We start from the raw sequence: 17,073 nt of genomic DNA, 5'->3' as shown, positions 1-17,073 counted from the left end.
AAGATTTATACACCTACAAGGTACTTGGAACGATTAAAGTTGTGTATCATCTTTCTTTAAAAGTTTTTTGACAGCAAATTTTATTACGTTCTTAAATATACAAAATATATGTGTTACTTACCTCTTGCATTTCAAAATCTTCATTACGTTCGTATGTTTTTTTTTCATTTATAGATTCATACGTTTTAGATGAAAGTTGAATTATTAAAAATTTCTATTTTTGAACATCGAAAAGCGATTGAAGCGTTGCGGAATGATTCGAACATTGAAGTAGGACACATATGGTAGGCAGTAGAGGCGTGGTCTGGTTTTCCCGAAATTAGGAACAGGTGCAATATTTCAATATTGGATGCATGCGTTTCTCACGCTACATGATCACGCGCAAAATCGCGCGTTTGATGTTTTGTGTATTAGATGAAAAATGGTTTTGATCTTTCTCTACTTTTCTATCAATTGTATAAGAACTCTGTCCAGATAATTTCTTTTTAATCCGAAAAATACAATTTTGGTGACATTGTTAAATTAATGAATTTTAGATGGATGGACAGTTTTTTTTTCTCAGGCTTCCGGTCTTGAAGTAGGACTTGGAACATCTACAATTATTATCAGCAACAATCTTTCCAAGTTCTACCTTCGTCCTTGCTTCTTGACTCTCTGGTTTTCTGCAAGTGTGGCTGATTTTTAATACTACTACTAATAATAATATTAATAATAAAGAGATTGGAACTCGTGTGCAGATAGATTTCTATGTATCTACTTTCTTAAGAAACATTCATATAATAAGAGAGATGTCCTCGTCTTCGAATTAAGCGATAACGAGAAAGATATATGGTCTTGATAGAGGTGTCAGCTGCGTTCGAAGTCAAATAATTTGATAAGCATTATGCACTAGTATCGAGACAGCTTATGGTATTCAATTTATCACAGTTTCAAAATACGCAATTGATGAACACGATTATTTGAATTTAGTTTCTCTCTACTATCTTTATCTCAATTTTAAACAACCTGCATCGCAGATGAATAGTTGAGCAAACGTGGCAATCATTATTCTTCTAGCTAATTAAAGTAACGATTGAATTTAGTAGAATCCAGCTGAAATCATAAAAAAATTTCAACCGACGATATCATCCAAATTTGAAGCGTCAAGCTGTTATATACAATTTTAATACAAATAACTCTTTTTTTTGCTTTGACAGTTAGATTATACATTTTAAGATAAGTTTAAGATAAGACTAAACATTTTAAGATAAAGATAAATATTCCTTTATAAGTAAACAATTTAATTTACGATTTATCATTTATTATACCTATTATTGATATGAGAGAATATCTAGGACAGACAGGTATACCGCAATAACGCTAAAATATTAATTAATATGTCAAATTAGAAATGCTTTTGACTGATTGACATTAATACATTAACAATAAACTGTCAATTCCGATTGTTCATTTCCGGTTATTACTGAAATTTGCAGGTACTTATTGTACCGATAGAAAAGTGATTGTGCATGATGAGTGTAATAGATAGCAATTCCCCAATTATATTATTATATAGTCAATGATTATAATTCACTAGATATAAACTAATATATACAATGTTGATTTAAGATTATTATAATTATGTACAGATTATGTAGAAATAAAGATACATATCGGTCTACTATCAAGATGATATTTCCGTTTCTTCCTCTTAGATAAGACAATCGATTTACGTACACGTATAATGCTTATCATTAGTTCCATAGTACTTAATGTAATGCGTATAAAATTAACACAGCCTCAATCGGATTAGTACCTTGGATATCTTTTATTGCAGGAATTACCTGAATACTAGTAATATCTTTTTCGAATAATAGACAACCAAGGAAACATAATATTGGGTATTTTACACATTTGTTCATCTCTAAATTCCCTATATATTCATAAAAATGCCATTACTTTTCTTACTCCAACGAACCAAGGAACACAGATTTCTTATAACAGAATCGATCCCTTCAAAATTTGTCTCCCAAATACCCGCGTCTAGCATATACGAAGCGTCTACAGATCCTGTGAAACGCGCAGCCGACGAAACGCGTCGGGCTTATAAAAATTCATGGGAAGGATAATTCAGGGATCGAGAGGCAATTTTAGGGGTTCATATTCGTGGGCAAAAAGTCGCCGTTGCTGCGGGGCTGAACCGGTGAGGCACGCGTTGTGAATCGAGGCGGTGATCGAGCGAAATTCTCATTAACGCACCGTTGCAAGCCGCACACTCTCGCCGTCCCGACATTCCCCATAAGACGGAGTACAAGCGGTCGAGACGGCCACACGATATTGCCACGCCGCGCGGAGGACACGGAATTCCTTGTACCGGAGATGTTCCATCGCATTAATTAGGAGAGAACACGGGACGAATGCGAGCGACATTCGCCACTTTTCCACCGGCGTGACCGGTGATCATAACGCGACACCACTATTGTACGTCGTCCCTTCGTGCACACTACCGCACACGCTCGGATGCAACCGATGTAGCAGACCGTGCTTTATTACAAGACCACGTATAGTTGTATACAGTATAGAGTAACTTCGCCGCTTCGATCACATCAGCCGAATCATGCAATTGAAGTCGACCTCGTATTCCGCTCACTCGAGTATCGGGGACTAAACAAGTAAATTTTCAAAGTATCACGTATAGTGAAAAAGAGGCTAGAAAACTGTGATTTTGATACAGTACATAAACTAAGATTGATAATTTTATATTTGGTCGGTCGATATTGTGGTGATAATTTTAAAAACGATGTTGTAAACTGTAATTCACGCTATAAATATCTTCGATAATTATACTACAAATGCTACAATTATGCATGAGTGATTGTACAGAATTGTGCATATATATCCAAGTACAAATAGATGAGATAAAGATAAAGAAATATGTTTCTCGATTTCTTCACGCTTTTACTCATGATCTATTTCGTTTCTACTTCGATTTTCCAGAATTCTTGCATTCTTATGTTTTTCGAGCTGTCCATTTGTTTTTTAAATTAAACGCTTAATGCACACGCATCCTGATTTATATAAACAGTATTTATTCTCATTATTGGAAGAAAGATCAAAATGGAAAAGATAAGGTCGAATTTTGTATTCGAAGTCTGCCATCTTTAGATTTGTAACGTTACTGGTCAGATTTCTTTTCTCTTTGCGTGTCTGTTATTACACTTGTTTCAATTACTCGTTTCAAAGCCAAATAACAAATAAGTGTAAATTAAAAACAATCTTTTCTCTGCTTTAGTTTTTCAAAGAATGCGAATTAGAACCGTAGATTTAAAAAACGAAATAATCGATTATGAATTATTCGGACACGTAAAATTCGTGTATCAAATTTTGTTCAACCCACTCTATACATTATTGGACAAACCTTGGATCGATAACTGTTTCATTCGTATAGAGGAAATATTTATTTAGTTTAATTTTGTAAAAAGATTTGTAGGAATGACAATCAGTTAGTTGATTCTATGTATGAATTATATTCAATATGACAGCAATATGTGTATTGCAGATGCAACAGCATTTTTATTTCTGTGTTATATTCCTATGGAAGTCCCACAAACCATCTCTATCGTTTCGCTGCGTAACGTATTTGTTACCAACAATTCTTTTGGCATAACTGTATAATAAATAAATAACAAGTAACAAATAACTATCATTTTTCTCAAATTGGCAAGTTATCGCTAGACCCTATATCGAAATAATTTTGTTACATTTTGCGAATTTTTTAAATTTTCACAACATTTGTTATTTCCGCAATATTCCCTGGCAAATATTTGTATACATTGTATATAAATATAAGTATATATATATATATATATATATATATATATATATATATATATATATATATATATATATATATATATTTGAATATGTCTCTCAATTGAAATAATCTTCTCTACTTTAAATGCCTTAACTTAACTAATGTCTTTGCATCGTAGCGTCTCATAGTGTATGAAATATAAGCCACTATTAAATCTAACAAGAGGGAAATCATTAATACTTCTAAGATTGAACATTCTATCAATAACTTGTCAGCCATATATCATACAAAAAGGTTCATCAGAATTTTTCATTCAAATTGTAAGATATAACAACATAGAGAGACTATAAAATTTTCAGTATAAAGAATAAGTTGACATTTATTAAGGCATTGTAAATCCAAGTACTGTATTTTTAACATATTCTATCATATACAACGTTATTAAATCGAGACCAATTAGATGACACATTCCAATTATGGAATAATTACGGATTCTGCAAAAAATAAGTTGACATCGGAACGCATATCGAATTTTGCATACGCTTGGTATTCCAGTGGAATTGCCGATACATTCCCTGTTTGAAATGCAAAGAACGAAACATCAAAACGAACCGATGAGTTCTTTTCAGGTAAAAATTGCAAATTCATTAATATCGTTCGTACGCGTTAGCGTGTTCACATGGGCATAGAAATTAAAACATTGCTTTGAAACAGCTAGCGAAATGCTATAACACACGCACCTCGTTGTAGTTGATGCTACCACCGCGGTTGTTCGTGAGCATTAATTTAAAAGTTTCAACGAAAACAGAGTTCCCAAGTTTTACAGCGAGTATTGGAAAATATGAAAGTGTTGATATATCGTAGCTCTTCGTTCTCGGCCGAAAAATCTGCCGGGTTCCTTAAAACTTCCAGTCTGACTTTTATCTGATGAAAGCTCTTAATTCGCTTCACATCAGACAAAAGCGAATGAAAGAGAATACAACAAAGATCATTGATGAACAGACAGCGGAGATTTATGCGAATTCATATTTCTACGAATACAATTAAGAAAACGCAACTTGCCTAAAAATGAAAAAATTCCACGAAACAAAGAGCAGAGAAAAATGATGAGATTATATCAGATAAACTTCGATCGAACCTTCGCTAAAATTTCAAAAATTTCAAAAAGTGGTATTAGTTACTTCGACCTGTGTATGGCTCGAATATTTCGAAACTTCTATATTTTAGATATTTTTTGAAATTATTATAATTAATTAGAAGTTTTTGAAAGTTACATGCATTCTGCGTATTTTTGCATCTTCAAGTTTCACAGAAATGCATAAAAATCCGCACTCTATTTGTAAAACTTTCCTAACAGAAAAAAACTTAGTAGGGAAGAGAGCGTTCTTGAACGCTTGGATCGGGTGATTAACATTCGCGTTAACGTGACTAGAATCGTCTAAAAAGTAGATGAATTCGTTAAAATCATTAAATGTAATTCTCTTGCGGTTCGTTTCTATACGGTTGCGAGATCTTGATGGTCGCCATGGACGAATTGCCGTTACCTGCACCTTTCTCCACAGCTGGTCCCCACGTCTTCTTTGGTCGAAACAAACTCCAGTCCCTCTGCGGACAATTAAAACGAAAGTTAAATTCTTTGAACAATCGCTAGCGCCGGGCTTTATGCAAACAATTCAAGTTGGCATTCTCCGAGTTCGCCGTTTCAACTGCACGCTGCTAGCCATTGTTAGGCAAATAAAAGATTCCACTGATGTTATCCGAGGGGCGTATGTTTTTTGTAAACGTTTAATCTGATCTCTTAAAACCATTCGAACGTTCCTTAAAAAATACTGCTGGTAGAATAATAATTTAATAAGTATTTAGTATTAAGAGTATGTTTTAACAGTATTATTTGAATACTTTCTCTCGCAAAAACTAAATAACAATATATCCGTATGTATATATCATTAAATGATGATGATAATGATTTTAATCATCCACTTTGAAGAAGATAATTTCAAGAGCTATAGCAATCAAACTTACGCTTCCTTAGATAACGATTTTGATTATCTCAAGAATCGTAACGATAGCACCGTATCTAAAAGATGTTCTAAAGAAAAAATGATATTCGGATTTGTCATAAAATTATCTTGCATTTTGCGTGTAAAGATTTTCAATTGTGATATGAAACATAATTTCATTAAAATACTCGCCGAAAGTAAGAAAATAATCTTTCGTGGCGAGTAAGAGTTAAAAGTAAGATGTTGCGTCTATTAAAAAAGTTTGCAAAGTTGTTGATTAAGTTCAAAGCATTAACATCTAACTGTAGCGGTCACTGCATCGCAAAAGGAGAGATTTTCTGACTGGTACGCGGGCTCATATCTTGCCGAAGCTCGCAAGTAGTTTGAAACTGTGCGGAGAGTCGAAAACAAGAGAAAAGGAGATAAGAGTAATAGTAAATTTATCGAGTAAAACAAAGCGGAAGCGGTCAAGAAGAGGTCAGAAGTACGGCTGAAATAGGTTCGATCCGTACGATGGAGCACGGAACGAAACTTTTCGTTTCAAAGTACGATTACCTACGTACCGTGGAAAAACTTGTATTAAGACATTTCAAAGTTGGTGAGATTTTACGGTAAAGGGAAAGCAACTTTTAAATCGGCGCATACCTGCTGCAGGGCTTAACCACAGTTGAACAGCACGTGACTCTTAAAAAATTTGCAATTCGTTCGCCTTTGAATTATAGCCACGATATCGCGAAACACTATACAATTATCGTTCGTTGGCACATTTTGTCCTGGATATTTACAGTGTCTACACCGATCACGGCGTTTCTAAACACACTGTAATTCTTGTACAATTACGTAATTACGAAGGGCATCGAAATAATTCAAAAAGTGTGGTTACTCGAATTTATGAATTCATAAAGAAACTAGAAAGAAATTCACTTGTATAATTCAATATACAAATAGCTTAATAGAAGCGCTTTTACCCCTATCAAAGTAAATTAGACGGTAAAGTAAATAGGAAAATATTAATTAGGATCTATAATATTTTCTCATCGTTACGAAGAAACGAAGAATCAGATGAAAGAAATAAAACTGCAGGTTGATATTTCATCGATTTAACGATTTTTAAATATTTGTCTTAACTACAATGTAATATCAGTATGAAGCATTATAATTACATTATTTAATGAAAACAGATGTAAGTTTATGACTACATTATCACGATGGATTCTCGTTTTGGAGAAAAGAGAATTACGCGTAATATTTAAAGTTAGAAATTATAACATATTTTGTAATTTTTATCATAAATACAGTTAGTAAAACATTTTATATGAATTTTATTTCAGATATCAAGAAAATATGCTTTTTCCTCCATGTTTTTATTATTTCAAAAAATTAAACATAAATTGTTTGTTTAAAAATCGTCAAATTGAAGCTCAATAATACACGAGCAAAAATTATGCCATAAACTTTACTTAATTTCAATCAATATAGCTTTAAATTAAATATATAAAATTGAGGAAATGATAACGTGTGATACTTTGGATTGAGCATGGTACAGATCTAGCATATCTATTAATGAGTAAAAGAAGTAATACACTCGCACAATTACTTCCTATATCAATTACCGGAGAAGATGAATAGAAAACTAATACTGCGGATAACTTTCAGTAGTTATTGCTAATACATATGAACTTCCGATACCAGCTAGTATCCTATATTGATTTTCTTTCAACGTTCCGCGAATATTCCGGTTTGTTTGCATTGCACTGAAAAAGTTGGTTCCGCTAAAACAAGAAATTTAATCTGCTATATTCCCACATCAGATTTTTATCGTTTTATTGCGATCTTCATGAATAAAAGAAATCCTCAAAGATATCCTTGTCACGTGTTTGATCAGATGCTTTGGCAAGTAATTTTTAAATGAAACCTTGACCACGTTCGATATTTAATAATGCTTAGTACAAAAAATTAGAACCCCAATAAAAAATGACCACAGTTATTAAAAGTTAATTAACGTTAATACGTTATCACATTTATTACAAGGAGACTGTGGATTTTTATGTAAATGCATATCTTTGAGAATATAATTCAAGAAATAGTTACTAAAGCCTCTATAGAAAATTGTTTCACTTACCAAATATATATTATAGAAAACACTACACTTTGGATATTATTTTATGTATTTCTTCAAATTATATGCAATTTTGTGTGTAATATTGCATTTTCAAATTACTTGTAAATTTTAAAAAATCTGCAGTCTAATTACAAGTGTGTCTTCTAGCAGTAATTGATTCATATATTGTATTTTTGTCATCGAGTGTCATGCAGTTTTTCGACATCTCCTTTACTGTTGATAAATGTGAAATGCAACGCGAAATCGCTTCAAATTGATTATTCAATGGAAATTTACCGCTTTTGAAGGCAGATTATGTCTTTAACGAGCGACGGTATATTTTATTTAGTTATTACGACGTCAGTTTATTTCGATTTCCATTTATCTAATTTGGGCATAATATTCTCTGGTAAAATTTTTATTTTGCTAAAGATTGGAAACTGTAAAAATTTAAAAGAAGTATATCGCAATTCTGAAAAGTATGTATTAGTTTCAGTTTGAAGTACACATCCATTCAAGACCTTCTCCTTCCCTTGTAAAATATTGAATCAGTATACTATCTTGGCCTTTAAGTAAACCGGATACCACAGTAAATTGGAAGAAAAAATACTGGAAACCGATAAGCCCTGCACTGCTTTAATCTTCAAATTTACGCAGAAACTTGTACACTCTTGTAATACCATGATTCTATATAAACTCAACCATAAAACATCTCTTCTAAGAAATACTAAACAAAAGAAGTTAATCCTCAAACAGACGTTTAGTATTTTACCTTTATCATATAAAATATTAATTTTTTTCAAATGTTATTTTTTTAATACAAAAGTAAGTAGAAAGAAATAGTCAATTTCTGCGCTATTCCAAACTTCAAGTAAAAGTAATACTACGGTTCCTGCAGAAAAAAGATTGAAAGAACACTGAAAATTATCAATCTTCTCGCTACAATAACTCTATAACTAATCATAAAAAATTCTTGAAGATAGTACCATAATATTCTTCTCTTCTCTGTAAACAAGGACAAAATGTTACAAGGATTAAAACGATGACACTTTCTCGAAGAGTCACCTTTTATGTCGCTGTTCGATTTTCTTCCTATAACATAGTTAACACAATTTTCGTTAGCATTGAAACTAGTATATTATAAGCATACCTTTGTAGAGAGCCTACATAGAAACTTCAAAAAATAAAAAAAAACATCGTTAAATTGGATTATTGATAACTGTTCCTCTGGTGAACGTTTCTCTTTGTAGTGTTACGATGTTGAAATATCAGTCCTGAGTCAAATGGATTTATAACTCGATTATAAATGTGCTGTTATAAAAATACAGAATTGTTCGAGTATGATTAAGAGATATAATGGTATGTATTCGTTTCCCCAAAATTTGAGATTTATATCAGGAGGGTGTAATGTGCAAGGAGGTAGCACGCGATATCTCTCCGTCAAACGGTTTTTGCGATACGACACTTTTTCGAAAAGTTTCTGAGTCCTTGGTCCAAAATTAGGGGTTTCTGCTATGTAAAGATATAGGGGCACTCTGTTCAAAATGTGCTAACGGTAACGCTTTTATTGCCGTCTCGAGACACGAATGTTTTCAAAAACCCTTAAACGCGATCGAGACCGTTTGGCCAACCTGGAGTAAGGCCTTGATGTAGGATTATTATAGTTAGAATCACCGTAAACTCTAAACAGCAGGAGGTGGCGGTGCTTCAGCCAGTAGCGTGTCGTAAAAACAAGCGAGCAGTTTGCATAATAATCTCTAGTTTGTTGAGCATTATGCCGACTGATATCTCGAGAGTTAGCTTATAACCAGTCCGCTTCCGACATAAACTCGGCGATTTGATAGCGTGCAATTGCTGGTAATCGACCGGCAAATTAATGCTTATTAGTCTAGTCGTTACGATAGAAATCCATGAGATTTACCGATCGTTGTTATTACTCTCTCGTTCTCGTGACGTACTTACCGGACCTTTCCAGAGGCGACGGATGAAAAAGAACGGCATCGGGGCGAGGGTCGACAGGCCGATCAGTATTCCGATCGCATTCGCCCAGCTAGGGAATATGTACTCGCCATAACGAGGCATCTCGTACGTACATATTTGATACACGAACACCACCTGCGAACGAAAAACCAGGAATAGAGGAAAAGAGGAGGGAAACAAAAGGAGTTCTTATTTCTTGTGTAAACTTCTCCGGGGAGCAGTAAGCTTGATGGTACAACGGCCAATTAAGAATTTGATATTTTTAATCGGGGCTGACTTTGGCACACTCTCCCTCAGGTATCTTTACGACTCCGGTGCATAGAATTTTAGATTAAAATGAAAATTTACTCCGTCCTAGCGAAATCTGATTCCAATAAGTATTTACTCGTCGATTAAATTGCCTCTGTTGTATCGTAGATACCGTACTGTTGTGAATAATGTCATTTTTCGTTTCCTTAACTATAGTCTTTGTTGCACTGTGTTGTAGGTGTATACAGTGTCGCTAAAGATTATATGGACACTTAGTTTGTTCTTGGCAGAAAGTAATTTAGTTATAAAATTGCAAATATACAACATCGTAGGATCATAGAAATATATAAAATTTATTTTATCTATCTTAGTTGAAAACCAATATCGCACGACTACGTCATATTTAAATTTTATACGTATTTCGTACATTTTATATGTATATAAGTAAGTGTGAATATGCGACATATTGCATAGTACCAAAAACAAAACAGGGAATATAGCGATTGATTTGCCACATGTTGCATGACAGCGAATGTATTAAATTCTTGAATAATCATGAATACGAATTGTTTTTGTGATTAATGACATTAATGTTAAATGATTATGAAATTATTTGTTTGCTTCCATTTCGTGTGTGAAGCGAGATCGATAAACTACTTGCTAGTAATATCTTATTGAACACTGGATACTTACAGATTTTATCGGAACTGAAGTTGATATCACAAAAATGATCGAAGCGGTAAGTAAAATCTATAGAAGACATCAAAATTTAAACGTGAAATATAAAATTAGTTCCCCTTAAGGAACGGAAGACCAATCTATTCACGTAAATCATTAGCACTGTCTTCGCTAAAATTCTGAGAATAATAGATATAATTTTCGATATTTAATTTCCTTCTTTTTGATTTTTTACAACAACTTATCATATTCGTAAAAGCCTAAATGTATCTACTATTTGAAATCTAAAGAAATATATTAAAGCATAGTGACAAATGTACGTTTGATATCAAAAGAGGAAGCATAATAGAAGATAAGGGGAAAAAGAGTAAGAAAGAAGTAATAAAAGTGAAAAATGAAATAACATAATAGAAGAAGATGAAAAGAAGAAAGTGGGAAAGAAGTAATATTGCGAAGGATGGAGTGATATAATTTCAAATTAAATGAAATTGATCTAACAGCTTCAAAGCTTTAATAACACACCCACGATCTCATCGTACTGATAAACCTAAATTCTACACTAGTCCTCTGTAAATCATCAATTTTCGTTAAATATGATTAAAAAGAGGAGGAGAGAGTAATAATTCGCCACTGGAAACATCGTAAAATATAAAAGAAAAAGAGAACGGATTCTATATAATAAAATATATCATATACATATAATATGTATTGTATAACTACCATAATCTGTAGGAAAAATCAATATATTCCATTTTCCGACAACCAGCAAGTCCATAAATACTGACGATCGATACCTTCGAGTTCGCTATGTAACTTACATTAAACATACGAGCTACACCGAAAGGAACACATTGCCCAAAGTTCCCGATAGGTATTAAAACGTTTCCGGAATGGCGTGGGAAGTTTCAAAGCCGCCATTGCATCCTATCTGGAGGACACGTTGTATATGAAAATCAAGTGACTGATGACCGAAACACGCAAGCCGATTTATCGGAAAAACGGCGATAAATCAACAGAGATCGTACTCGATTGATCGCGAAACAAAGCTCACAGGCTTGTTGTTTCTGTTGTTTTTCCAGAAAAAAAGGAGAGTGCGACCGAGGAAAGCTTCGCTCTTTTCTCGACGATCAATTCGAGTCTGTGCGCTTTGAGACAGAAGTTAAGTTGTCGATTTGATTGGTTGCCTCGAAATCAACCTGCGGACGAGGCCGGTAATCGATGAAAGAGGAGGAAAAACCGCCACTCGATTCGGCGTACCGTGATCATTTATTTCGATACGATTCATGATCGCTAAAATGGAACGTGACAGGGGTTTCCAGCAATATGGCTCGTTTCACGAAAAAGGAGAAGAGGTAGAAAAAGAATGGTTATTGAGGAAAACTGCCACCGCTTATATTCTTGCGCGTGCAAATGCGTATAGGTGGTATTAGATTGGTGCATATGAAATATCGAATATAGATTTTTCTGCAGTTTGAATCTGACAGAACGAATCATCCATTAAATTTTCTCGTACTTTCGTTCGCGTACAATCGTATTAAAGAAAAAGAACTTTGTTGTATTATACGTGTATCGACTGTGCTATGATAATACAAATATCGAAACCATATTATCAGCCATCGTAATCAAAGCGTATGTATATTCGTGTTTCTTTATTTAATATCTATCGATATCTTAGAAGAATCTCGTACGAGTTATTACCGACATAAATGTATCATTTGGATAAAATTACGTAAACATCAGAAGAGTGTAATACTAGATTATTGAGAAGGCTCATAGCGTCTTTATATATTTATTGTATATTTCATGAGATTGCAAGAAGATTAATCGCAAAACTAACGTGGATATGACATTAAACGCAACGATTTAAAAGAAATTCCTGGATTGATCAATAAAAAAGCGTTGCTTTTCAATAAGGCAAATTATCAAACTCTATATATCTCGCTCATCAAATTCATTATCATTTATTTTACACTGTATCAGAATTGTTTTAATTCAAAGAAGTTGGATATTTTAAGAGCCTACAAAAATTACTTCAACCAACTAATTGCTAAAATCTACACGCCTGAAAGTCGTGTTTAATTTCTTGCAAAATATCTAGAAACGTTTTGAATCTCATATTGTTTATCTCTTTCAAAAAGCTATTATTATATGCTAATGAAAATCCATGGATGACCCTGTTTAAAATGAAAATACTTTCATCTTACTTGTAAGGCCACGCAATATTCGCACAGAACATCATCTTAAAATTCTAAAGGTAAGATAGATATCTCAAGTGATAAAGTTAGACGAGATACTCTGTAGAAAAATATAGAAAAATGTAGAGAGTAAATATAGGAAAACATAAAGGGTGGCTGCTCGTTAAAGCGAACTTCCCCTGGAGCAACGTCATTCCATGCGTATACATGAAAGTATACGTAACTTAGTACAAACAGTACATGCCATGCTCGTTCATTTACAATTACGACGAAATAAAAGGAAAAGGTACACGTAAAGATTACTGTCTTGTAACGTTCATGCTAGTAGACTGTAATCGATTACGATTACCTGTTAGACTTTGTAATTAAAATGTATAAAACCGGTAAAAAGTATATTTAGAAATATATATTAAGATGCGGTTTCTCCTTCTCGTTTTTAAAGGGAATATCATGGACAAAAGGAATTTAACAAAAAACAGAAAGAAGATAAAAAGACTCCGCCTACAGTGTTGCCAGTTAAATGTAGTCGGGTTATGTTGCCAAGATATGGAAAAACGCGAAAACAAACATCATGCATTTTTTGTGCTATCGTGAACACCAGAAAAATATAATGCGAATATCTATATACATTAAATATTTGGTGCAACATTTATTTCAGTGGTAATTAAATATGCACTATTTCGAACAGAATTTTAACGAGATTTTGATGCTTGTGAACATAATTTTATATCATTAATAATTTCTCGAACAATAAAACATATCTCTATACACATTCGTTCTTAATCAATAATAGATACTTTTATAATCCACTGGATTCTACGCTGGTAGTTGAATTTGAAAAATAAAAAGCGGAAAAGCATAAAACAAGCTGTATGAAAATTAAGTACAAATTATTGTGCTTAAACCTATCAAAATTTATATTTGTTTACCTACATGTTTAATAAAAATTCTTGCAACGCAAGAAATGTCAATTTCTATTATAAAGAAAAATAGAGAGAGCTAATCAATAAAAGAGAAAGTGTAGTACACGACGAAAAATTACTCGGAATAGATTCATAAAATTTTTAATGAATTTATCCCCGTTCATCCTGTATAATTAAGTATTATAAAGATGATGAACGAAGCGGGGGATCTATAGAAGACCTAACTGAGGTTTAAAAAAGAGCTTTAAGAAGAAATATAATTAACAATTAAATAAACATAGTAAAAATTATAGAAGTAAAATTTTGTTTATTTTTAATCCTAATTACTCCGTTAATAATAAGAAGAGATGACTGCAACGAAGCACTGAACTTTCTAAAATTAATCAGGCTAGCAAAAACTCACAAGAAAAGGCTGGACATTAGCATTACAAAAGTTTACCAATGTAAAGGTTTACAAGAAACGCCCTTAGATACTTTCCAATGCCAGCGACTGATGCGAAACTTTTAAGCTATTTTAAGCCTTTATCGGAAGAAGCTATCCTACAATCCACATTAATGTTTACGAAACGAACTCTTGGAAGACAAACTATCGCGGAATATTATTTCCGGAAATAAATTAGGATTGATCGAGCGTCAATCTTAAATCGAGCTATGGTGTATTGAAAACTGTCGTATCGAGGTAACCGGCACCGAGTATATCGCATTTAATAAAGCAATCTATCGATCAGATTTAGATCTCTTTGGAACTCTTGATACAAAGACAGATATAGAACACGATAGGCATCGGTGAAGTGCAATGACTCGTGAAAATATTCGAACACTTCTAGGAACTTGTTATATATTTATATACGGTATACGTATGATACAAAATATTTTGAGATCTCATTAGATAAGAGCCAAGACTATCGTGACTAGATCGGTAAAACTTGAAACAGATCCAAAAATATATATAGAAGTTAGAATATATTTACTAAAGGCATATATATCGCAAAGATCACCAAAGTATTTGGACAGACAATTATTCGGTATATTAATAAGCCACAACATGTAGTGAGACATCTTTAGCACTAATCATATGTTTAAGACTACTATTCATGTTGCATACTAATTTTTCATTAACAAAGCGATAGCGAAAACTGTGAAATCTCGAATGAATTAACTATATGTGCATTTCATGCTTCAGGTTGACGTAAAACAACCCCAAAAGGATATGTGTGCATGACGTTCTGTTTTCGAGAAATTGATTGAGAAGTTATGATCTTATTGCAACGATTTGTAAGTGTATGTTTGCAATAAATGTCTTCTAACCTCTATAGACATTTTTTAATTGAATAACTTCTATATACATTTCATATTTTACAGTTACAAGCACGATAGTCGTGTCTCGTTATAATGTTAAGAAAATTTCAAAAAGTTTCATATAATATATATAATATGTTCGTAGAAAAATTCCGTGATAAGTTTCGAATACTTTCCTGAGCCACTCTAGGTTACGATAGAATAGAACCGAGAAATCTTTACCGGAGAGGCTCTACTCTGCTCTTGCTGCGATAATGATGAAAATTCTCCAAGGTGACTCGAGAGAATGATCATTACTTGCTTCTTTACCGTGTCTCTCTGCGCGTGCTTTCGCCTGTTCGAATTAGTGATCCAGATATTTCAGTGGATTTGCGTTTGTTAACGATGAAGTGGGCGCAATGGAACATAATTATTTAGGCTGTGATTTTTTCAATGGCTTCGGGCGCGCGTGACGAGGACCGAACGCGAGGTCATTTACTAAACAAGATGCAAAAGCAGTGGAGGCAGAGTAAAAAAAAAAAAAAAAAAGGAAGAATAAGAAAAAAATATACGACAGACAGACGGAGGAAGAGTCTAAAACAAACGGAAAATCAATAATGGAGCACAAGCGTCGCGCTAAATGCTTGCGGACCGAGAAGCAAAACCGCGATAATACCGTCAGTGAAAACACCTCGAAAGGAGAAAGGATTAACGTCTTAACTATGAGGTGCATGCCCGGAAAAAGAGAGTGGTACGAACGGAACGAACGAACTAACTCGTGTCCGTGAACAGGATTTGTTTAATCGCTCGGATGATTCGTATGATTGCCATGGTTTCAACCAAGTTTTACGGAAGCTAAGTGTGATTACATAGTATATTTGGGGGCGAATATTGGGCAGATTCAGATGTACAATGGCCAGAATGAACGATGATTTATGTATTTGAAGATTCTGAAAATGTAGATAGCATTGATTGTTTTAGAAGTAATCGGAGTATATGAAATATTTAAGATGCCTAATGTAATTTAATAAAAATAATATTTGTTCGGTTACTCATCTTGTAGCTAACGGAGAGGCCACAAAAGCAAACGCAAAATATATGTCTTCGTGGGAGAGTATTTTTTAATAAAAGTAAATATGATTTTGAAGTAAACCCTGTTTTTCAAAGTAATATTTATTTTGAAGAATCTTAATGTGAAATTTTGTAGAAATATCGTAAAAGAATCGTAAATTTAAATAATTCGAATTCAGTTTTGGGAAACTAACTTTTTTGATTGCACTTAGACATAGATATGTAGCGCTTCGAGTGCTTCTTTTAGTTTAAAAGCGTCAAATCTTCATCGTGCCGAAATAACACGGAAATCGATTTAGCTTTATCCCTATTATATAATTATATCAATGTATTATATAATGGATAGGAGGAACGATATAATCACAACAAGGACATGCGTAATTGGCTGCTGACCTCACCTAAGAGCACAATATACAATTCAGATACTAAGCATTATACATTCATGTATGTCAAAGTTATGAAACTCTGACAGAAAGTTATTGTTTTCAAAGTTGCTCGAAATTTCCCAATATAACTTGTATCTATTGTATTAGGAAATTCAATTTGAGGCTGCATCATTAGTAACCAGCGAAACTACTATTAAAATTGGTTGAACATAAAATATTTATGACACTTTAAAACAAATTTCATAATTGATATAGTTTATCTGGAAACTTTTAACCAATATCTACATATAAGTTGCATTTATCCAATACGTATCTATTCAACGCTTTCTTATCTTACACCGATAAGACGTACAGTGTATTCGTGCACTAGGAACATACGAAATTATATGTTAATCTTTTTTTCGTGAAACATTAGAATG

The 17,073-nt window shown here is 33.2% G+C and overlaps 1 protein-coding gene across 1 annotated transcript in view; it reads right to left on the bottom strand.

The window, feature by feature from the left end:
• Positions 1-1,278: 1,278 nt before the first annotated feature.
• The window catches only part of LOC132912108 (sodium- and chloride-dependent betaine transporter-like), a 29,224-nt gene continuing 13,429 nt past the window's right edge, over positions 1,279-17,073 (bottom strand). The window contains exons 9-10 of the mRNA XM_060969219.1: positions 9,857-10,009; positions 1,279-5,398 (exon numbers count right to left, since the gene is read on the bottom strand). Of these exons, the coding sequence (XP_060825202.1) occupies positions 5,261-5,398; positions 9,857-10,009 (291 nt within the window). The 3' untranslated portion in view covers positions 1,279-5,260. The remainder of the gene's footprint in view (positions 5,399-9,856; positions 10,010-17,073) is intronic.

The sequence above is a fragment of the Bombus pascuorum genome, chromosome 11, assembly GCF_905332965.1.
Source record: "Bombus pascuorum chromosome 11, iyBomPasc1.1, whole genome shotgun sequence".
Lineage (NCBI taxonomy): Eukaryota > Metazoa > Arthropoda > Insecta > Hymenoptera > Apidae > Bombus > Bombus pascuorum.
Note: the sequence above shows the minus strand (reverse complement) of the source record. Positions and strands in the feature narration are given on the sequence as shown.